At 44.1% G+C, this 24,284-nt stretch overlaps 1 protein-coding gene across 1 annotated transcript in view; it reads left to right on the forward strand.

Moving 5' to 3' along the window:
* Positions 1–24,284, forward strand: part of LOC139266575 (collagen alpha-1(XXI) chain-like) — a 463,005-nt gene that overhangs the window by 39,523 nt on the left and 399,198 nt on the right. The window contains exons 3-5 of the mRNA XM_070884170.1: positions 10,864–11,029; positions 11,149–11,374; positions 24,068–24,241. Of these exons, the coding sequence (XP_070740271.1) occupies positions 10,864–11,029; positions 11,149–11,374; positions 24,068–24,241 (566 nt within the window). The remainder of the gene's footprint in view (positions 1–10,863; positions 11,030–11,148; positions 11,375–24,067; positions 24,242–24,284) is intronic.

Genomic DNA, 24,284 nt, shown 5'->3' on the forward strand with positions numbered 1-24,284 from the left:
GAGCTGCCCTTGATTTCTCCTCTTCTGCGTTTACGTGCTGCCCTGAGTGAAATGGGATCAGCTGCCACATGAATACTGATGACACTCACTCCATCTTTTCACCGCCTCATGACCCTTCCAGTGTCACTGTGCTGTCAGACTGCTTCCAATCTCAAATTCTCTCCATCAGAAGGACTACTTGCTTTCACCTCCATAACCATCTGCTACTGAAATCATCATCCATTCCTTTTGCATCTCCAGACTCAACCATTCCAATGCTCTCCTGGTTGGCCTACCTCATCCAAAGCTCCACTGCTTGTATCCTATTTTATATCAAGTCCTGCACACCCATCCCTGTCCCCACTGACTTACATTGGCTCCTTGTCTCCCAATACCTCCAATTTAACATGCTCATCTTCATGATTCATCCTCTTCATGACCAATCCTCTCCCCATCTATATAACCCCCTTAGGCGTCTGACCGCCCAATCATAAACTGGCTGTTCTTTTGACTGTGACCTTTTCTGCATACCCCACCCTTAGCCTCACTATTGGCAGCCAAGGTTACCCTGCATAGGTCTCAGACTTTGAAATTCCCTCCCAAAACCTCTTCACCTTCCTCTCCTCCTTTAATACCCTCCTTAAAAACACCTCTTTGGTCACCTCATAATATTTTCTGATTACACCTCTGTGAAACACTTTGTGATATTATTTCCTTGTTAAAGGTGCTTTATGAATGCAAATTGTTATTGCAAATCAAATTTTTATGGGACCGAAATTGATGGCCTTACCGCTCACTGCCGCCGATATTCCTCTGGTTGAACTGCCCAGTGCCACTTTCGTTGTGGCCTGGAGCGGGCAGGAGGGGAAAGGCGCCGGGAAGCACTCGCCGATGTCAACAGACAGCCGATGCACATAAGTACACTCCTGCCCGCCGAGATGCAATATTCATGCAGGCAGCAGTCGGCTGGAGTCGGCGGCAGGATGGCAGTGGACCGCTAAGTGCAGGCAGCTCTGTCCTCAACGGTAAATGTGAAGATCCTGTAAAAAAGGTTAGTGGTTTATTTAAATTATCTCGTTACAGGTACTTACCTGGATGGGGTCCCCTGAAGGTCGATAGATTTTTTTCTTGTTTTTGATGCTTTTTATTTTTAGTTCTTCGACCCTCCCTGGGCCTGACTCCTTCCTCGGTGGCACTTGGGCGGCAAGTGCCTTTGCCACTGAGAATGAGAGATCCCGCCGGCTGCTGCCTAGATTGGTGGCGTACGTCGCAGATTTGCCGCCCGCCAACCTTCAAGGAACTTGGGTGATGAAAATCCCGCCCAAAGAACCTTCAGGGACCTCGGCGGCCATCAGCAGTCCTTTGGGCGGCACTTGGGCGGGCGGGGGCCTTCATCAATTTTGGCTCCTATATGTTTGTACTTGGGTGTGTGAGGAAAGTCCTGGTCTCCCAAAGAATTTGAAGAAAAGTGCTGAAACAATTTAATTTGTTGGTTTTCTGATGGTTGCTGGTTGTTGAATTGAATTGTGTAATTAGACAGGATTAATTAGTAATCTTGTAGTAAGGGATCCTCTGGGGAAGAGTGATCATAATATGATAGAATATCATTATTGAGTATGAGAGTGATGTGGTTAAGTCCGAATCTAGTGCCTTAAATTTAAACCATTTACATAGGTATGGGCGGGAAGCAATTTGGCTATGGTAGATTGGGAAATTAGAATATAAGATATAATGGTCGATAAAATGGTGAACATTTAAAGGCTTAATTCATAATTCTCAACGAACATACATTTCCTTGAGGAATACAAATTTCACTGGAAAATTGGTCCAAACATAGCTAACTAGAGAAATTAATGATAGTATTAAATTAAAAGAAGAGACTTACAATGTTGCCAAAAGTGTAGTAAGCCTGAGGATTGAGAAGTTTTTAGAAATCAGCAAAAGATGACCAAGAAATTGATAAAGAGGGAGATAATTGAACATGACAGTAAACTAGCAAAAATATAAAAACAGATTTCAAATCTTCGACAAGTATGTAAAAAGGAAGAAATTAGCAAAGGTAAATGTGGGTACCTTAGAAGCAGAGGCAGGGACAGGAGAAATTATAATGGGGAATAAAGAAATGGCAGAGATGTTAAACAAATAGTTTATATCTGTCTTCACAGTAGAAGATGCAAACAAAATCCTGAAATAGTGGGGACCAATGGTCTAATGAGAGTAAGGAACTTAAAGTAATTAATATTAGTTAAGAAAAAGTACTGGAGAAATTAATGGGACTGAAAGCCGACAAATCCCTTGGACCTGATGGCCTACATCCTTGGGTTTTAAAAGAGGTGGCTGCAGAGATAGTGGATGCATTGGTTGTGATTTTTCAGAATTCCCTAGATTCTAGAACTGTCAGAGAGGCGGCGGAGTGGGTTTCCAGGGAGGCCTACAAGAGGCCCATCAGTTGGCGGGAGTTTGTCGTCGGAGAGGAGGCGGAGTGAGTGTCCAGGGAGGCCTACAAGAGGCCCATCAGTCGGCGGGAGTTCGTCGTCGGAGAGGAGGCGGAGCAGGTGTCCATGGAGGCCTACAAGAGGCCCATCAGTCGGCGGGAGTTCGTCGTCAGAGAGGAGGCGGAGCAGGTGTCCATGGAGGCCTACAAGAGGCCCATCAGTCGGCGGGAGTTCGTCGTCGGAGAGGCGGCGGAGCGGGTGTCCAGGGAGGCCTACAAGAGACCCATCAGTCGGCGGGAGTTCGTCGTCGGAGGGGCTGCGGAGCGGGTGTCCAGGGAGGCCTACAAGAGGCCCATCAGTCAGCAGGAGTTCGTTGTTAGAGAGGCCAGCTGGTGCAGCTGCAGCAGGGAGGCAAAAAAGAAGTAGAAAGAAATCGAAAGGTGACATCAGAGCCAAGGGGGTAAGTGATTGGCTGGTGATTGGTAAGTAGTTTTTTCTTTTTCTTTTTCTTTATCAGTAGGTAACCTTTCGCATTGTTATTGCCAAATTAAGTTAATCTAGGGGTTAAGTCATGGCAGGAGAGCTTGGATATGTGTTATGCTCCTCCTGTACCATGTGGGAAGTCAGGGACGCTTCCAGTGTCCCTGACGACTACGTGTGCGGGAAGTGTATCCGCCTGCAGCTCCTGACGGACCGCATTGTGGCACTGGAGCTGCGGGTGGATTTACTCTGGAGTATCCACGATGCTGAGAATGATGTGAACAGCACATTTAGTGAGTTGATCTTACCGCAGGTAAAGGGTACACAGCCAGATAGGAAATGAGTGACCAACGGGAAGAGCAGTGCAAAGATGGTAGTGCAGAGGTCCCCTGCGGTCATTGCCCTGCAAAACAGATACACCGCTTTGGGTACTGTTGGAGGGATGACTCATCAGGGGACAGCAGCAGCAACCAAGTCTATGGCACCGTGGGTGGCTCTGCTGCACAGGAGGGCAGGAAAAAGAGTGGGAGAGCAATAGTGATAGGGGATTCAATTGTAAGGGGAATAGATAGGCGTTTCTGCAGCCGCAACCAAGACTCCAGGATGGTATGTTACATCCCTGGTGCAAGGGTCAAGGGTGTCTCGGAGCGGGTGCAGGACATTCTGAAAAGGGAGGGTGAACAGCCAGTTGTCGTGGTGCATATAGGTACCAACGATATAGGTAAAAAATGGGATGAGGTCCTACGAGACGAATTTAGGGAGCTAGGAGCTAAATTATAAAGTAGGACCCCAAAAGTAGTAACCTCAGGATTGCTACCAGTGCCCCGTGCTAGTCAGAGTAGGAATCGCAGGATAGCTCAGATGAATACGTGGCTTGAGGAATGGTGCAGATGGGAGGGATTCAAATTCCTGGGTCACTAGAACCAGTTCTGGGGTAGATGGGAACTGTACAAACCGGACAGTCTGCATCTAGGCAGGACCGGAACCAATGTCCTAGGGGGAGTGTTTGCTAGTGCTGTTGGGGAGGAGTTAAACTAATATGACAGGGGGATGGGAACCTATGCAGGGAGACAGAGGGAAATAAAATGGAGGCAGAAGCAAAAGATAGAGAAGAGAATAGTACAAGTGGAGGGCAGAGAAACCCAAGGCAAAAAGAAAAAAGGGCCACATTACAGCAAAATTCTAAAGGGGCAAAGTGTGTTAAAAAGGGAAGCCTGAAGACTCTGTGCCTCAATGCGAGAAGTATTCGGAATAAGGTGGATGAATTAACTGCGCAGATGGCAGTTAACGGATATGATGTAATTGGCATCACAGAGACATGGCTCCAGGGTGACCAAGGCTGGGAACTCAACATCCAAGGGTATTTAGGAAGGATAGACAGAAAGGAAAAGGAGGCGGGGTGGCGTTGCTAGTTAAAGAGGAAATTAATGCAATATTAAGGAGGGACATTAGCTTGGATGATGTGGAATCGGTATGGGTGGAGCTGCGGAATACCAAAGGGCAGAAAACGCTACTGGGAGTTGTGTACAGACCACCAAACAGTAGTACTGAGTTTGGGGACAGCATCAAACAAGAAATAAGGGATGTGTGCAATAAAGGTACAGCAGTAATCATCGGCGACTTTAATCTACATATTGATTGGGCTAACCAAACTGGTAGCAATACGGTGGAGGACGATTTCCTGGAGTGTATTCGGGATAGTTTTCTAGACCAATATGTCGAGGAACCAACTAAAGAGCTGGCCATCCTAGACTGGGTGATGTGTAATGAGAAGGGACTAATTAGAAATCTTGTTGTGTGAGGCACCTTGGGGAAGAGTGACCATAATATGGTAGAATTCTTTTTTAAAATGGAGAATGACCCAGTTAATTCAGAAACTAGGGTCCTGAACTTAAGGAAAGGTAACTTCGATGGTATGAGGCGTGAATTGGCTAGAATAGCCTGGCAAATGATACTTAAAGGGTTGACGGTGGATAGGCAATGGCAAACATTTAAAGATCACATGGATGAACTTCAACAATTGTACATCCCTGTCTGGAGTAAAAATAAAACGGGGACGGTGGCTCAACCGTGGCTAACAAGGGAAATTAAGGATAGTGTTAAATCCAAGGAAGAGGCATATAAATTGGTCAGAGAAAGCAGCAAACCTGAGGACTGGGAGAAATGTAGAATTCAGCAGAGGAGGACTAAGGGTTTAATTAAGAGGGGGAAAATAGAGTATGAGAGGAAGCTTGCCGGGAACATAAAAACTGACTGCAAAAGCTTCTGTAGATATGTGAAGAGAAAAAGATCAGTGAAGACAAATATAGGTCCCTTGCAGTCGTATTCAGGTGAATTTATAATGGAGAACAAAGAAATGGCAGACGAATTGAACAAATACTTTTGTTCTGTCTTCACGAAGGAAGACACAAATAACCTTCCAGATGTACTCGGGGACCGAGGGTCTAGTGAGAAGGAGGAACTGAAGAATATCCTTATTAGATGGGGAATTGTGTTAGGGAAATTGATGGGATTGAAGGTCGATAAATACCCGGGGCCTGATAGTCTGCATCCCAGAGTACTCAAGGAAGTGGCCTTAGAAATAGTGGATGCATTGATGATCATTTTCCAACAGTCTATCGACTTTGGATCAGTTTCTATGGACTGGAGGGTAGCTAATGTAACAACACTTTTTAAAAGAGGAGGGAGAGAGAAAACGTATAATTATAGACTGGTTAGTCTGACATCAGTAGTGGGGAAAATGTTGGAATCAATTATTAAGGATGAAATAGCAACGCATTTTGAAAGCAGTGACAGGATCGGTCCAAGTCAGCATGGGTTTATGAAAGGGAAATCATGCTTGACAAATCCTCTGGAATTTTTTGAGGATGTAACTAGCAGAGTGGACAAGGGAGAACCAGTGGATGTGGTGTATTTGGACTTTCAAAAGGCTTTTGACAAGGTCCCGCACAAGAGATTGGTGTGTAAAATCAAAGCACATGGTATTGGTGGTAATGTACTGACGTGGATAGAGAACTGGTTGGCAGACAGGAAGCAGAAAGTTGGGATAAACGGGTCCTTTTCAGAATGGCAGGCAGTGACTAGTGGAGTGCCGCAGGGCTCAGTGCTGGGACCCCAGCTCTTTACAATATACATTAATGATTTAGATGAAGGAATTGAGTGTAATATCTCTAAGTTTGCAGATGACACTAAACTTGGTGGCAGTGTGAGCCATGAGGAGGATGCTAAGAGGCTGCAGGGTGATTTGGACAGGTTAGGTGCGTGGGCAAATGCATGGCAGATGCAGTATAATGTGGATAAATGTGAGGTTATCAACTTTGGGGGCAAAAACGTGAAGACAGAATATTATCTGAATGGCGGCAGATTAGGAAAAGGGGAAGTGCAACGAGACCTGGGTATCATCAGTCATTGAAAGTTGGCATGCAGGTACAGCAGACGATGAAGAAGGCAAATGGTATGTTGGCCTTCATAGCTAGGGGATTTGAGTATAGGAGCAGAGAGGTCTTACTGCAGTTGTACAGGGCCTTGGTGAGGCCTCAGTTGGAATATTGTGTTCAGTTTTGGTCTCCTAATCTGAGGAAGGATGTTCTTGCTATTGAGGGAGTGCAGTGAAGGTTCACCAGACTGATTCCAGGGATGGCTGGACTGACATATGAGGAGAGACTGGATCAACTGGGCCTTTATACACTGGAGTTTAGAAGGATAAGAGGGGATCTCATAGAAATGTATAAGATTCTGACAGGACTGGACAGGTTAGATGCGGGAAGAATGTTCCCGATGTTGAGAAAGTCCAGAACCAGGGGACACAGTCTTAGGATAAGGGGTAGGCCATTTAGGACTGAGATGAGGAGAAACTTCTTCATGCAGAGAGTTGTTAACCTGTGGAATTCCCTGCCGCAGAGAGTTGTTGATTCCAGTTCATTGGATATATTCAAGAGGGTGTTAGATATGGCCCTTATGGCTAAAGAGATCAAGGGGTATGGAGAGAAAGCAGGAAAGGGGTACTGAGGGAATGATCAGCCATGATCTTTTTGAATGGCGGTGCATGCTCGAAGGGCCGAATGGCCTACTCCTGCACCTATTTTCTATGTTTCTATGTTTCTATGTCCCTGTGGATTGAAAGGTAGAAAATGTAACCTGCTATTCAAAAAAGGAGGGAGAGAATAAACAAGGAACTATAGGCCAGTTAGCCTGACAACCGTAGCAGGGAAAATGTTAAAATCTAATATTAGGGTTGTGGTAATAGGGCATTAGGAAATCATAATATGATTAGGCAGAGTCAGTATAGTTTTATGAAAGGGAAATTGTAGTTGACAAATCTATGAGAGATTTTTGAGGGTGTAACTTGCAGGGTCGATAAGGGGGAACCAGTGGATGTATATTTGGATTTTCAAAAGGCATTTGGTAAGCTGCCACACAAGAGGTTGTTAAACTAGATTAGGGCTCACAGAATTGAGATAATATAGCTTGGATTGAGGATTGGTTAACAGACAAAATAAGTAAGAATAAACGGGTCATTTTCAGGTGGCAGGTTGTAACTAGTGGGGTACCACAAGGATCAGTGTTTGCGCCTCAGTTATTTGCAAGCTGTATCAATTACTTAGATAAGCGGACCAAGCTACCTCACAGGAGGTTGTTAAACAGGTTAAGTGAGTTGTAAAGAAGGTGGCAGATGGAGTATGATGTGGGGAATTGTGAAATTCTCCAGTTTGGTACGGAGTAGAAAAGCAGAATATTTTTTAAAAGGTGAGAGACTAGTAAATGTTAATATGCAGAGAGACTTGGGTACACAAATCACGGAAGGTAAACATGCAGGTACATAAGCAATTAGGAAGGCAAAATGTAAATTGGCCTTTATTGCAAAGGGGTTGAAGTAAGGAAGTGTTGCTGCAATTGCGCAGTGCTTTTGTGAGACTACGTCTGGAATACTGTGTACAGTTTTGGTCTTCTTACCTAAGGAAGGATATATTTGCCTTAGAGGGTGTGCAACAAAGATTTACTAGAGTGATTCCTGGGATGAGAGGGTTTCCCCAAGAGGAGAGGTTGAGCAAAATTCTCTGGAGTTTAGAAGAATGAGAGGTGATTTAATTGGAACATATAAAATTCTTAGAGGGCTTGATTGGGTAGATGCTAAGAGGCTGTTTCCCCTGGCTGGAGAGTCTAGAACTATGGATCATGGTGCCGAAGTTGTCCTGCGCACGGTATTGGGATGTGTAGTTCGAATAATCCGGAAATACAGCATCCGGCGAGACAGGTGGCTAAATCTCCCAGAAATGGCCTCATTTAAAAAAAAATTGTTGGAGGCGGTACCGGGGTGCTCGTGCGACGTACCGTCTCGCTAATGTGTCACAACAATCCCTCCCCTTTTAAACGTGGATGCTCAGTCATTGAGTATATTCAGGACTGAGATCGATTGATTTTTGAACACTAAGGGAATCAAGGGATATTGATATCGGACGAGAAAGTGTAGTTGAGGTCGAAGATCAGCCAGGATCTTATTGACTGGCAGAGCAGGCTCGAGGGGTGTTATGGCCTACTCCTGCTCCTATTTCTTATGTTCTTATGGAATTCTTTTTTGGTTGGTGTGCATTTGAACCAATCAATAAGGTTAGCTTAATAATTTGTGGTTATTTGAACCAATCAAGATTTTTTAAACCATGGGCTGTGTTGTTTTATGCAATGCCTGGTACTATGGATGTATGCTAGATAAAAGATAGATTTGTAAATTAGGAATTTAGAATAAAATAGGATATAATTAAATTCAATTAAAGTAATAGCATGGCCAAAAGAATATTTAATTTTTACATTTTACTTCCTGAAAAGTCTGAAGTAAAGCTCTTCTAATTTGTACCAACCATACAGTGAGAATGTTAATTATTATTTAAGTGGACATATCAGATTATATTTGAATTAGCAATGCTAAGCATTATTTTATGTAGTGGTATAACCACAATTTTCTGAATTTGCATTAGATTAGTAAAAATGTTGGACAAACCAATGCACGCTTTTATATTTGTATTATAACTATTTTGGGATTTGTGATGAAGACATAATGTGAAAATAAGCCATTGAAACTTTATTGCAGTAAATAAATTAATTTGTTGCAATATATGTTGCATTGGGACTTTTAGAGATATATGAGATAATAAAGAAGAAAGGTCAAGAAATATACTTCAAAATAAATTGCAAGAGTTGGACAAGTTGGCACAGGTTAAAAGCAAATTTAGGACTGATGTCATGAAATTGTTCATACAGAGTAACAACAACAACCTGTATTTATATAGCACCTTTAATGTAGTAAAACGTCCCAAGGCGCTTCTCAGGAGTATTATGAGACAAAACATTTGACACCGAGCCACATAAGGAGAAATTAGGGCAGGTGACCAAAAGCTTGGTCAAAGAGGTAGGTTTTAAGGAGGTCTTAAAGGAGGAAAGAGAGATAGAGAGGCGGAGAGGTTTAGGCAGAGAATTCCAAAGCTTAGCGCCTAGGTAATAGAAGGCATGGCCACCAATGGTTGAGTGATTATAATCAGGGATGCTCAAGAGGGCAGAATTAGAGGAGCGCAGATATTGGCTGATGGTGATTTCAGAAATAGGAAGGGTGAGGCCATGGAGGGATTTGAAAATAAGATGAGAATTTTGAAATCGAGGTGTTGTTTAACCAGGAGCCAATGTAGGTCAGTGAGCACAGTGGTGATGGGTGAGCGGCACTTGGTGCGAGTTAGGACATGGGCAGCCGAGTTTTGGATCACCTCAAATTTACGTAGGGTAGAATGTGGGAGGCCAGCCAGGAATGCGTTGGATTTGACAGGCATGAATGAGGGTTTCAGCAGCAGATGAGCTGAGGCAAATGTGGAGACGGGCGATGTTACGGAGGTGGAAATAGGCGGTCTTAGTTATGCTGCGGATATGTGGTCGAAAACTCATTTCAGGGTCAAATATGACACCAAGGTTGTGGTTAGTATGGTTCAGCCACAGACAGATGTTGAGGAATGGGATGGAGTCAGTGGCTAGGGAACAAAGTTTATGGCGGGGACCGAAAACAATGGCTTCGGTCTTCCCAAAATTAATTGGAGAAAATTTCTGCGCATCCAGTACTGGATGTCGGATAAACAGTCTGACAATTTAGAGATAATGGAGGGGTCGAGAGAAGTGGTAGTGAGGTAGAGCTGTGTGTCATCAGGGTACATATGGAAACTGATGCTATGTGTTCGGATGATGTCGCTAAAGGGCTACATGTAGTTGAGAAATAGGAGGAGGCCAATGATAGATCCTTGGGGGGACACCAGAGATAACGATACGGGAGCAGGAAGCGAAGCATTTGCAGGTGATTCTCTGGCTACGATTAGATAGATAAGGCAAGTGCAACCCATTGAGCGGACATCCAAGTAGAGTAGTGGATGCCAAAAACTGCAATTATTTAAGAAATAGGTTGGAAATTGTGGGATTTCTCAAGATGGACCAACTAAGATCAGTCAAATGGCCTTCTCATATATGATATAACAATACGTGATTAAATAAATTGAATGGAGTCCATAAGAGTAAAAATTGTGTGTGGTTTGTGGAAGGAATGGGCTTGATAACAAAATAGTTTTATGTTGTTCCATGGTTTCTTATATTCTCATGTTATGCCTGCAGTACATTTTTGTGTTAGAAACAATACCTGAATATATAGATATATATGTATAAAACCTGAGTGAAAACATATCTTTGATATTCTGACAACTCAAAATCATTTTTGGTTTTTAATTACCTTGCTACATTAGATTTAATTTGAAAACATTAATGTCAAAGATTCAGCCATATCTATTAAAAACTTTTTTAACCTTACAACTACTATTGAAACCTGTTTTTAATGTAAAATTGCCCCGCCAAATTTGCAGAGATTATCTCATGTGTTTGCGTGAGTGTATGTATGTCAGAATTTGTGTGTGAATTTTAATAGCAAAATTTTTGTTGACCTTTTCAGAAACTGTCTGTCCTACAAGAATACCTGTGGCATCTCGAGATGAAAAAGGTTTTGATATCCTTGTTGGATTAGATATTAGGAAAAAAGCCAGTAAAATTGAAGGTTCTTACCATGGTAAAAAAGCTTATAGGGTTACATCGCAGAGTGATTTAACAGAAAAGACAAGGTATTTGTTTTCAGAATTTACTTTTTAGAAAATCATTTCCTTTTATTTTTTTATTTAAGCATTGCCTAAGATTTTTGTGGAATATTCCAAAATTCAAAAACCAAGGATTTTCATTGCAGTGATATTTTTCCTGATGGTCTTCCGCCTTCCTATGTATTTGTGTCCACATTACGATTCAAGAGACCCGTAACTAAGGAAAAATGGGATTTGTGGAGAATCCTAGGTCTTGATGGCGTAATTCAAACAGCTGTTACACTGAATGGTGAAGACAACACAGTAACTTTTCATACAACACACATGATGAATGATACACAGTCTGTGACCTTCACTTCTGCACTTATAAAGGTAGAAAATATTTTAAATTCTGTTCATCTTATTCTGTCCTATTCATAGCCTCTGTACTAGGGACATAGCTATGTAACATTTTGTATAGATGTATAGAACTATAATTTATTTTCATTCCCAATTCCATCTGTAGGTTTATTTTTTAACTTTGCCATTGTCTTGTAGATTAGGAGTTACAGAAAACAAGTAGAAACTGTCTTGTTTGTAGATTTCCATTAACAATTGCAAAGTACTATTGGAAAAAAAACATAACCAGTATGTGGCATAATTACCGAATATCTGCATGCATTTATTTTCAGTGTTTTGCAATTTTCCATGACAGTGTCCACAACCTCAAGTCTTCCTCAATTTATTACTAGGATTTGCAACATGAACGTTAGGCATTTACAACAAATTGTATTTATATAGAGCCTTTAATGTAGTAAATTGTCACAAGGCACTTCACAGGAACGTTATAAAACAAAGTCTGACACCGAGTCATGTGAAAAGATATTAGGGCAGTGACCAAAGCTAGGTCAAAGATATAGGTTTTAAGGAGCATCCTAATGGAAGAAAGAGAGGTAGAGAGGCAGAGAGATTTAGGGAGGGAATTCCAGAGCTTAGGCTCTTGGCAGCTGAAGGCACAGCCACCAGTGATGGAGCAACTGAAATCGGGGATGCTCAAGAGACCAGAATTAGAGGAGCGCAGATATCTCAGAGGGTTATGGGGCTTTAGGAGATTACACAGATTGGGAGAGGTGAGGCCATGGAGGGATTTGAAAACCTGGTAAGAAATTTAAAATCGAGGCATTGCTTAATCGGGAGCCAATGTAAGGCAGCGAGCACAGAGGTGATGGGTGAACGGGACTTGGCGCAAGTTAGGACATGGGCAGTAGAGCTATGGATGAGCTCAAGTTTATGGAGGGTAGAACGTGGGAGGCTGGCCAGGCGTGCATTGGAATAGTCAAGTCTAGAGGTAACAAAGGCATGGATGAGGATTTCAGCAGCAGATGAGCTGAGGCAGGTTCGGAGTCATGTGATGTTCCGGAGATGAAAATACAGTCTTAGTGATGGTGTGGATATGTGGCAAAAAGCGTATCTCGGGTTCAAAAATGACACCAAGGTTGCGAACAGTCTGGTTCAGCTTCAGAGAGTTGCCAGGGAGAGGGATGGAGTCAGTGGCTAGGGAACGGAGTTTATGGTGGGCAGTGGCTTCGCTCTTCCCAATATTTAGTTGGAGGAAATTTCTGCTCATCCAATACTAGAGATTGAATAAGCAGTCTGACAATTTAGATAGTGGAGGAGTCGAGGGATGTGGTGGTGAGGTAGAGCTGGGTGTATTCAGCATATAAGTGGAACCTGACACTCTGTTTTCGGATGATGTCACCAAGGGGCAGCATACAGATGAGAAAAAGGAGGTCGCCAACAATAAATCCTTGTGGGACACCAGAGGTAATGGTGCGGGAGCGGGAAGAGAAGCCATTGCAGGTGATTCTCTGGCTACAATTGGATAGATAAGAATGGAACTGGGCGAGTGCAGTCTCACCCAGCTGGACGACGGTGGAGAGGCGTTGGAGAAGGATGATGCCATCAACAGTGTCAAAGGTTGCAGACAGGTTGAGAATGATGATTACACCACAGAAGGATGTTTACAGTCAGATGGAGGCCATTCAGCCTACTGTGGCTGTATTGACATTTAAGTGTCTTTCGATTAAGTATATATTCCCATTCCTTGTTCTTCTTTCTAAAATATATGACTTCACAATTATCCCCTTTAAATTGCATCTGCCACCTGAATGCCCAATCTGCTAACCTGTGTATGTTACCCTGAAGTCTTTTACAGTCCTCCTATTTGTTTGCCAACTCCCCGTCTCTTTTGTATCATCACCAAATTTTGAGATTGTATACCCAATACCGAATTCCAAACCATCTTTATATAACTGGAAAAAAAAGTGGACCCAGCACTCACTCCTGGGGTACAGCGCTGCTAATGCTTCTCCAGTCCATGCAGGACCCATTTATGCTCATTCTTTCGCTACAAAATTCGGTACCTTAGAGTGGCAGTTAAGGCTAGCTTCTGAAAAAAATGGTGGCCGCCTCATTTCCATCCATTTCTGGCACGGCCCGCGCTGATTGGCATCTTGGTGAGAGCGATAGTGGCGGGCGGGGCGGGGGGGTGTATGTGCGTGCGCCGGCAATATGCAAGTAGGCAGATCGTGACGTCAGTTAGTGTTTAACGCTGATTCGACGCATGACCTAAACACGCACAACTGAACGTGCATTCAGCTGCATGAGGAACCCCCCCACCAGCGATATTTAAAGCGATACTTCCAACTTGCAGTTAAGTTGATTATTTTTCTTGTACTGGCTCTTGCAGAGTTTATATCAATATCGGGAGTCTAGGACTAGGGTCATAGTCTAAAAATTAAGCCAGACCTTTCGGCAGTGAAATTAGGAAACACTTCTATACATAAAGGGTAGTAGAAGTTTGGAACTCTCTTCAGCAAACAACATTTGATGCTAGATCAATTTTTAATTCTAGGAATACAACCCTAATGTATACAAAACAGTTTTCTAGATCAGTATATTGAGGAACCAATTAGGGAACAGGCTATTTTAGATCTAGTATTGTGCAATGAGAAAGGGTTCATTAATAACCCTGTAGTAAAGGGGCCTTTAGGGAAGACTGACCCTATTATGATAGAATTATATATTTAGTTTGAAAGTGATTTAGTTAAATCCGAAACTAGGGTCTTAAATCTAAACAAAGGAAACTATGTAGGTATGAGGGGCGAGTTGGCTAAGGTAGATTAGGAAACTACATGAAAAGGTATAATGGTAGACTAGCAATTTAAAGAATTAATACATAATTTACAACAAACATATATTCCTTTAAGGCACAAAAACCCACAGGAAATGTTGTCCAACCGTGGCTAACAAGAGAAATTAAAGGTGGTATTTGCAAAGTCCTGTCCCTGCAGTACAGATTCACACGCGGCACATACTGAAGTCAAGGTCACTCAGGACCTGCACCTTTATTACACAGCTCTCGAATGCCACACTTGCCTGAGACCTGTCCTTATATACCTGTCTGGGACAGGTATCCAGTGTCTCCTGCAAGTGCACCCCTGGTGGTAAGGTAAGCTTGTGGTTACAGGTCATCTCTAGTTACAGTCACGTGTAGCATTGTAAGATACAGTTATGTACAGTAGTGTAAGATACATGACATCACGCTCCCCCAAGGTCTTATTGTCTTTATAGGTTCAGTCTCTCAGGTGGTCTATGCTCTCACGTGGAGTGTCTTAGTTGTGGTTCAGTTGTTTGCCTTGGTGCCTGTTTTTCTTTCGGTGTGATTGCTGGTATCTCGCCTGGGCTGTCTGTTTTGTTCAGTATGATTGTTGGTATCTCGCCTGGGCTGTCTGTTGGGATTGCTCTTTCCTCAGGTTGTTCCCTCTGTCTGTCCACCAGGTGTGGTGTGAGTTCCACATTGTAGTCTGCCTCTGATTCAGCAGTGTTGTTGGTAAATCTACTTTTGACTTGATCTACATGCCTCTGGCAGGTTTGGCCATTGTCCATTTGTACCACCAGTAGCCTGTTTCCTTCCTTGCCTGTTACTGTCCCTGCAAGCCATTTGGGACCCCTGCCATAGTTTAGCACAAACATTTTGTCCCCTATCTCATTCCATCTCCCCCTCGAATTTCGGTCATGGTACTCGGTTAGCTTACGGCGCTTTACCTCAACGATGTCATGCATGTCTGGGAGGATTAATCAAAGCCTTGTCTTTAAGGTCCATTTCATTAATAGTTGCACGGGGGCAACTCCAGTCAATGAATGCGGACGAGATCTGTATGCCAGCAGCAGTCGCGACAGGTGGCCCTGCAGCGTGGGACCTTGGATTTTGAGCATGCTTTGTTTAATGATTTGCACTGCTTGCTCCACCTGGCCGTTGGAGGCCGGCTTGAATGGTGCCGTCTTAATGTGATTTATGCCGTGGTCATTTTTAAAATCTTGGAATTCTGCACTGGTGAAGCACGGACCATGATCACTGACCAATATGTCAGGAATGCCGTGCGTTGCGAACATGGTTCCAAGGCTCTCCACAGTGGTGGAGGTGGTGCTCGAGTTTAAAATGGTGCATTCGATCCACTTAGAAAATGCATCTACAACTACGAGGAACATTTTGCCCATGAATGGGCCCGCATAGTCTACGTGCACCCGCGACCACGGTTTAGTGGGCCAGGGCCAGGGGCTCAGGGGGGCCTCCCTCGGGGCATTTCTGAGTTGGGCGCAAATGGTGCACCGTCAGATGCAGAGCTCCAAGTCCGCGTCAATACCAGGCCACCAGACGTGGGATCTGGCTATGGCCTTCATGAGAACGATCCCCGGGTGCTCATGGTGGAGCTCCCGGACAAATGTCTCTCTGCCTCACAGAGGCATAACTACTCGGCTGCTCCACATCAGGCAGTCTGCTTGTAGTGACAGCTCATGCATGCGCCTATGGACAGGTTTGATCTCCTCGGGGCAGGCATCGCGAGCCTCTGCCCAGTCACCAGTTAAGACACATCTTTTTACTAGGGATAACGTGGGGTCGCTGGTCGTCCAAACTCTGATTTGGCGAGCCGTCATGGGTGAACCTGTGGACTCAAAGGCATTGATTGCCATGACTATCTCACAGTCTTGTTCGTCAGACCCTTCCGCGTCGGCACAGTTGTCTGTGTCTGGTCTATGCCTTATGGTGTAATCGTAAGACGCCAGCATGAGTGCCCACCGTTGAATGCGCGCCGAGGCGTTGGCGTTTATTGACTTGCTCTCGGATAGTAGGGACGTGAGGGGCTTGTGGTCGGTTTCTAATGCGAACTTGGCCCCGAAAAGGTATTGGTGCATCTTTTTGACACTGTACACACACGCGAGCGCCTCCTTCTCCACGATTCTGTACCCGCGCTCCGCCCGCGAAAGTGACCTGGAGGCATAAGCTATGGGTTGTAATTTATCCGCACTATTGACATGTTGTAAAATGCACCCAACCCCGTACACTGATGCATCACATGTAAGAACGATCTTTTTACCTGGATCAAAGAAAGCCAAAACACTGTTGGAACATAGACGGTTGCGTGCCTTATTGAAGGTGCGTTCCTGGCCATCCCCCCAAAACCAATCGCATCCCTTTCTGAGTAGCATGTGGAGAGGCTCCAGCAGCGTGCTTAAGTTCTGCATAAAGTTCCCAAAGTAATTGAGTAGCCCGAGAAAGGCGCGCAGTTCTGAGACATTCCGGGGCCTAGGTGCCAGGCGAATTGCTTCGGTTTTGGACTCTGTTGGGCGGATTCCATCAGCGGCAATCCTTCTGCCCAAAAATTCAACCTTGGGCGCGAGAAACAGGCACTTGGATTTCTTAACTCTTAGGCCTACCCGATCCAACCGCTTTAGTACTTCCTCCAAATTGCGGAGATGAGAGTCGGTGTTCCTGCCCAGATAAGTATGTTGTCTTGAAATACAACCGTCCCCGAGATGGACTTGAGCAGACTCTCCATGTTGCGCTGGAATATGGCAGCTGCAGACCTGATGCCAAATGGGCATCGATTGTACATGAAAAGGCCTCGATATATGTTGATGGTGGTAGTAGCTTGGACTCATCGGTCAATTCTTGCATCATATACGCAGATGTGAGGTCTAGTTTTGAGAAAAGTTTTCCTCCAGCCAATGTGGCAAATAGGTTCTCCGCTCTGGGCAGTGGGTATTGGTCCTGTAGGGAGACTCTGTTTATGGTAGATTTGTAATCCCCACAGATTCATATGGATCCATCAGGCTTCATGACTGGGATGATGGGACTTGCCCAGTCGCTAAATTCCACGGGTGACATAATGCCTTCCCGCAGAAGCCTGCCCAGTTCATGTTCAATCTTTTCCCACCTCACATAGGGCACAGCTCTAGCCTTGTGATGGACCGGTCTAGCATCCTGTGAGATGTAGATTTTGACTTTAGCCCCTTTGAAGGTGCCCACACCTGGCTGAAAGAGATGTTCAAATCGACTTAGAACTGTTGAGCAGGAGGTCCGTTCCTTTGGCAACATGGCATGAACATCATCTCATTTCCAGTTTAGCTTTGCCAGCCAGCTTCTCCCCAGCAGTGCTGGGAGATTTCCGGGGACAATCCACAGGGGAAGTCGGTTCACTGTCTCTTTGTGTGTGACTGAGAGCATGACGCTGCCGAGGACTGGGACGATTTCTTTGATATAGGTCCTTAGTTTGGTGTCGACCCTTGTGAGTTTTGGTCTGTCTCTTTTGTGCGGCCACAGCTGTTCAAATTGTTGAGCGCTCATGAGAGATTGACTTGCTCCCGTATCCAGCTCCATGTTGACGGGTATCCCATTGAGTAGGACCCTCATCATTATTGGAGGCGTCTTGTTGTAGGAGCAGTGGCCATTGATCATGTTGACCCGCTGTACATCGGTGTCCCGGTTACTGTCCCCACTGTCTTCTGGTCCGCTTTCCGACCCTTCCGATTCGTATACCAGTCGAGCTGCCATTTTTCTGCACATGCGGGCCAGATGCCCTGTATAGTCGCAGTTTCTGCAAACAGCATGCTGAAATTGACACCCCATTGATGAGTGCCTTCCCCCACATCTCCAGCACAGACCGCTTCCATTGTTTCCAAAGGATGAGCTGCATCTGGCTGATCTCTCGAGCTTCTCTCAGTTTGTAGTTAATTGCTTGCATTGTGGGTTGATGAGGTGTGAATGGCCGTTCATGTGGCCCTTGATGACTTCTGGTGCCACTGCCTGCTGTTGAGGGCCTACTCTCCTGCCTTTGTCTGTGTGTGGGGGTAGCAGCTTGTTTCACGCTGTGAATCCCTTGTTCAGATGTTTCGTTAGTTGTCATACCCACGGTATAGATCAACCTCGTCTCTTCTTCTCCTGCCAGGAATGTCTGTGCAACCAGTGCTGCTGCCTCTAGGATCAGGTTCTTGGTCTCTATGAGCTTTCGGAATATGCCTGTGTGGCCTATTCCTTCAATAAAAAAGTCTCTCAGTACTTCTCTCCTTAGTTCATTGGAGAACTCACATAAGCTAGCCAACCTCCGAAGTTCCGCCACGAAGTCGGATATGCTCTGGCCCACACAGCATCTGTAGTTGTAGAACCTGTGTCTGGCCATGTGTAGGCTGCTCGCTGGCTTCAGGTGGTCTCTCACCATTGTGCTCAACTCTTCAAACGACTTGCTTGCTGGTTTCTCGGGTGCCAGTAGGTCCTTCATTAAGGCGTATGTTTTCAAGCCACAGCTGGTCAAGAGATGGGCTCTTCTCTTGTCTGCCTTATCGTCGCCTAACCAGTCTTTGGTTACGAAGCTTTGCTAGAGCCTTTCTATAAAGTCCTCCCAATTATCTCCAGCATTGTATTTTTCATCTGAGCCGTTGGTCACCATTCTGTGGATTCTGTAATCCCGTAACTCATCACCACTGTAAAGTCCTGTCCCTGCAGTACAGACTCACATGAGGCACATGCTGAAGTCAAGGTCACTCAGGACCTGCACCTTTATTACACAGCTCTCGAATGCCACACTTGCCTGAGACCTGTCCTTATATACCTGTCTGGGACAGGTATCCAGTGTCTCCCTGGTGGTAAGGTAAGCTTGTGGTTACAGGTCATCTCTAGTTACAGTCATGTATAGCAAGGTAAGATACAGTTATGTACAGTAGTGTGAGATACATGAGATACAGACTGTAAAAGCTTCTATCGGTATGTAAAAAGGAAAATATTAACGAAAGTAAATGTGGGTCCCTTACAGGCTGAGTGAGACTGGAGAAATTATAATGCGGAATAAGGAAATGCAGAGAAATTAAACAAATACTTTGGGGATGAAATTGCCCTTTTTTATTGCCCCATTAGCGCCTAATGGGGCAAAACGAGGTTATCGCCTGGGGGAAGGGGTTGATAGCGCCTCCGAGGAAATTGCTCCGGAGGTTTGGGAGGTGTTGTGTTGTTAGTACCGTGCCCCGTGATTTGCGGCCCGGGCTGGCGCACACAGGGTGATGACATCATCGCCGTACGCGTCGATCCCTCACCGCCCTGCACCGAACCCTTTGCACCTCGCACGGGAAATGTCTCCTCGGGCTGCGGGGATGGCACCAGCCGATGTCACCGCCAGGTTTGCGACCTGCGAATCTGGCGGACATTTGTCGCCGGGGCGTCCCTTAAAGTGGAGGCCGTCTGTGCCGTGGGCCGCCACATTTTTCTGTCGGCTGACTCTTCTGTCGGCCCGACAGTGGCAGCCCTCGCCTCGATGCCTCCATGGGCTTCAACTTTGCTGCCAAGCCTATTATGTGGCACTTTATCATTGGTGAAGATAGATGCAATATACTCATTTAGTACCTCAGCCTTGCCCTTTGCTTCTACACGATCTCTATTTTTTATTCCCTAATTAACCCATCCTTCCTTTGACTATCCTTTTACTATTTATATGTTTCTAAAAGACTTTTGGTTTCTCTTTTATGTTACTGCCAATCTATTCTCATACATTCCCTTTTCCCCTCTGATTTCCTTTTTCTGCACTCCATAGTACTGTACTTATTTGTAATCAGCTTGGTTCTCTACTGAATTATGAACCTGACATTTATCATAAGCCTCCTTTTTCTGTCTAATTTTAATCTCTTCCAACTTTAGTCATCCAGGAAGCTCTAGTGTTGGATGCCCTTCTTTTCTCCCTTGTGGGGATGTGTCTAGTCTATACCCAAACCATCTCCTCTTTGAAAGCAGCCATTGTTTATCTGTGAATCTTTGATTCCAATCCACCTGGGCCAGATCCCTTTTCAACTCACTGAAAGTAGCCCTCCTCCAGGGTATATTGTTTTATAAAAAATCATAATAAACTGTGATAGTAACATGTGACACTATATATAAAGCAGATTTATGCCTGATGAGCAATGAAGGAAAGAAAATGGGTAGTAGGAAGCCGGTTGGCTTTGTAAGAAAGTGATGGCAGGATATAGATCATTTTGGGGAGGAATAACAGGTGAGCGGCAGGAAACACAGTGGTTGAATGGGGAGAAGGGGAGCAGAATTAGGTAAGATTGGTGGGAAGTAGAGTTATGGGCAGTGGAAGCAGTCAAGTAGTGAGGAGGGAAGGTGAATTGTGGAAGTTGAGTACAGTGGAGAGCTGGTGTCAGGAAGTAGAGGTGTGGTGGTGGCAAGAAGAGAATCAATGAGTTGGTTAGAAGAGAAGAGGAATAGTGGGAAGAAGGAGGAATTGGGTAGTGTGGTTAAAAAGAAGAATTTGGTACAGCATGTGGGAAGAAAATGGGAAAAGAAGCAACTGTTGGGGATGGGTGAAATGAGGAGCCCATTAGAGTGAGGTCAAGAGAAGTGGGAATTGGTGTAGAAGAGGTGTATAAATCGGGCATAAGGGTAGGAATTTTTAAACTTGTAGTACAGGGTATATTGAGGAAAAAAGTTAAATATTGCACATGGTAATTTTAGAATTCTTTCTTGATAAACGTAAAACAGAATTGAAACCATTTAGATATTAGAAGTGAGATGAAGTAGGGGTGGTGCAGTAGTTAGTGGAAAAAGGATGAAATGAAGAACTGGAATTAATTAAGTGTATTAATTTTGGGGATTTGGAACATATAGTGGGAAACTAAATCAAAGGATTGGTAAAGGTCAGCACATACAAAAAAATGAACCAGGGTTAGGATCTAGCAGTTGTAATGGTAAGGCATTTATTTATTATTTATATACTTATTAGTTGCAGCAAACATTTTTATCAAAATTCAGCTTTGAAAAGATATATTAAAACATACATTTTGGGCACATAGAGGATTTTAGAGGTAGACAGCAGAGAGAAAGGCTAAAAGAGGGGGAAAAATATTTGTTTTGGGTCGAGCAGCCTGTTGAGTGGCTTTATCTAAGAAATGTGACTGCGTAGGTGCAGATCGTGACTGCCGTACAGCAGCAACGTGAGAACGTTATAGCTCAGTATCTCTGAGGTTTAGTCTGGTAGTGCATCTGTACCTTAGTCCTTCTTCTGGGTTGCACTCATTAAGATTCACACCCTCTAATCTCTCTTCTCTTCTGTGCTTCGTGGCACATGAGGCAACCCACATCTTCTGCCGCTTTTACATCCAGCAGATTGTGCTTTGGGTTGTTTCAATAATGAAGACCCCTTTTTATGTGGACAGGTTATTAGCCTGAGTGGAGGCAACTAACAATGGGGGATCGCGACTCCAATCCTATCAGACAAAGTAACCTGCTGGATGTTAACCCAGTATTCAGTATTTAGTTGCCTCCACTCAGGCTAACGACCTGTCCACATAAAAAGGGGTCTTCATTATTGAAACAATCCAGAGCACGATCTGCTGGATGTAAAAGCAGCAGAAGATGTGGGTTGCCTCATGTGCCATGAAGCACAGAAGAGAAGCGAGATTAGAGGATGTGAATCTTAATGAGTATTGAGCTATGTGGCTTGGGAGAAAGTGTGACCAATTAGAGGGTGTGCCTGCCTTTTTTGGTAACAGCCAGAAAACTCCGCAGTTAGCAGACATTATTGTAGCTGCAGACCTCTTGGTTATGCATTAATGGTTGGATTTATGTCTCCTTTTTCCAGGGGCAGGCCTAGAATAATGACTTAAACCCACAAATACAAATATGTTCAGGTCAGATAGCGGAGAGGCAAGAGAATCAACCCTTAGATATTTAGGCAATACAGCGTATAGGGAGGATAAATTTAACTCACAGTCACAAACTTGTCTGGTATAACATTGGCATTAGACCTCCAAATTTTGCATCGTGATCTATCGCACCCGATCTATGTCAGAAGTGCGTCAGAAGGCTTATTGATTCAGGTGACTGCTAGTCGTTGAGGGCACCCATCTGAAACAGGTGTTAGACTCCTTAAATATGCATATGGGGTCCACTGCCAGTTGTAGGACAAGGACTGTAAAATTAGGTACAAATAGGTCGAGTGTGCATCATTCATACTCTGCCTAGTTTTACTCGCAGTCCTTAAGGGACTATTGGAGGCTGCTCAAAAATAGGCAATGAAATATTGAGTGTTTTTGTGGGCTGACAAATGAACTTGGGCCCACTGCCAGCCTGTTTGAAGCTCTCCATGGGATCACCTTCCCTCCCAACCTGCTGGCCGGCTCATGATTTTCTGAACTCCATAAATGGCAAGCTGCAGTGGGGTACCCATTTAGCACCCATAGCTCATAGAATTATAGAATAGTTACAGCACAGAAGAAAGCCATTCAGTCTGTCGAGCCTGTGCCAGCTCTCAGCTAGTCCCACTCCGCTGCCCTTTCCTTGTAGCCCTGCAAATTCTTTTCCTTCAGATACTTATCCAGTTCCCTTTTGAAAGATAAGATTGAGTCTGCCTCCACCACCCTTTCTGTCAGTGCATTACAGATCTTAACCACTTGCTACATAAGAAAGTTTTTTCTTACGTCACCTTTGGCTCTTTTGCCAATCATCTTAAATCTGTGTCCTCTGCTTTTCGACCCTTCTGCCACTTTATCTCTTTCTATTCTGTCCAGACCCCTCATGATTTTGAAGCTCGACAGCAGAATTTAAATGAAACCCAAAATCAAATTTTGCAACGACCTCAGGCTGCATGTGCCAGCGCACGGACCAGTCACATGCCAACTTCACACAGTTTCTCAGCCGAGATTTCTATGGTGAACGTAACTCAATATTCCCCCCCCCCCACTTCCCCTTGCTTGGGTCTTTCTATTTTATGCATGTTTGCTTGCTGTCGAGGTGTGCAGGCACTTTCAGACGTATTCACTGTTGCTCTGAAACCAGCTACCAGATACATGAGAGTGGATCACAGTGCCTCTCTTTATCCATTTCCTCTTTACCTTAGAAAATGATTTACTTCAACTTGGTGTTTCTCCACAGTGGCATGGCTGAGATACTTCTTTGGAGGATTCTGGCCATGAGAGCCCCAATGTAGCTCATTACTTTATTGCTGAGGTGGCCTATAAAATGAACTGTTAATGTTCAAGGCCATCCAGATGAAAGACCTGCATGTAGAAATGTGGTGAGATCCTTCAAATTGGACGGTTGTTTAATTCATAGTCCCGCCACATCAATGACAGCATTATATGAGCATTCATTTCACTGTGCAGCTCTATGAATGTAACAGTGCTCTTCAGGTCCAGGTTACTGATTTCCTCCTATGCTTAACCCCTCAGTTTTTCAATTAAACTTCTGAATCCTATCAATACCAAGACTGCCATGTATAGAGATTGACTGCTTGATTCATGGCTTGATTATGTTATATATCCACCAAAATAATGACATAGCAAGAAATTCTGCCCTGGCTTTATTCTGCTAATAAGTATAAATGCATAAAACTAATTTCAAACTCTGCATAAAGCTGGCCAACACTCTTCTAATGGATTGACTGGTATTGTATTAATTGTCATTACAACACCCACAATAAGGTTTACTTTGCAATTCAGGTTTTTGCTTTATTTCTTATGTAATTTCAAGGAAGCAGCTGTTTGTGGGTATCTAATTAATGACTTTTAACAGGTTAACTCCTCTCTTAAAAGAACGAACAGAGGGACTGCATATGAACAGGTTAAACATGTGTATGCTAATCTTTGCACACTGAATTTCAGGGCAAAAGAGTTTGCTTGCAGATCAACAGACATGATGGTGAAGAAAATAAGAAGACCCCAAACTAAAATACACTAATACTGTAATTTCTTATTTTACGCAAGGTGTTGTTTGATGAAAACTGGCACCTGCTGCGAGTCCTGGTAACAGAGAGGGATGCCACTTTATACTTAGATGATAAATTAGTTGAGACAAGACAACTAGAACCTGATCTTGGTATCTTCATCAGTGGAAGGACACAGATAGGAAAGTATTTTGGGAAAGAAGCAACTGTACCAGTAAGTTTGACTCTCTCAGTAAATTGCACTCATTTAATAATGA

The sequence above is a fragment of the Pristiophorus japonicus genome, chromosome 7, assembly GCF_044704955.1.
Source record: "Pristiophorus japonicus isolate sPriJap1 chromosome 7, sPriJap1.hap1, whole genome shotgun sequence".
NCBI lineage: Eukaryota > Metazoa > Chordata > Chondrichthyes > Pristiophoridae > Pristiophorus > Pristiophorus japonicus.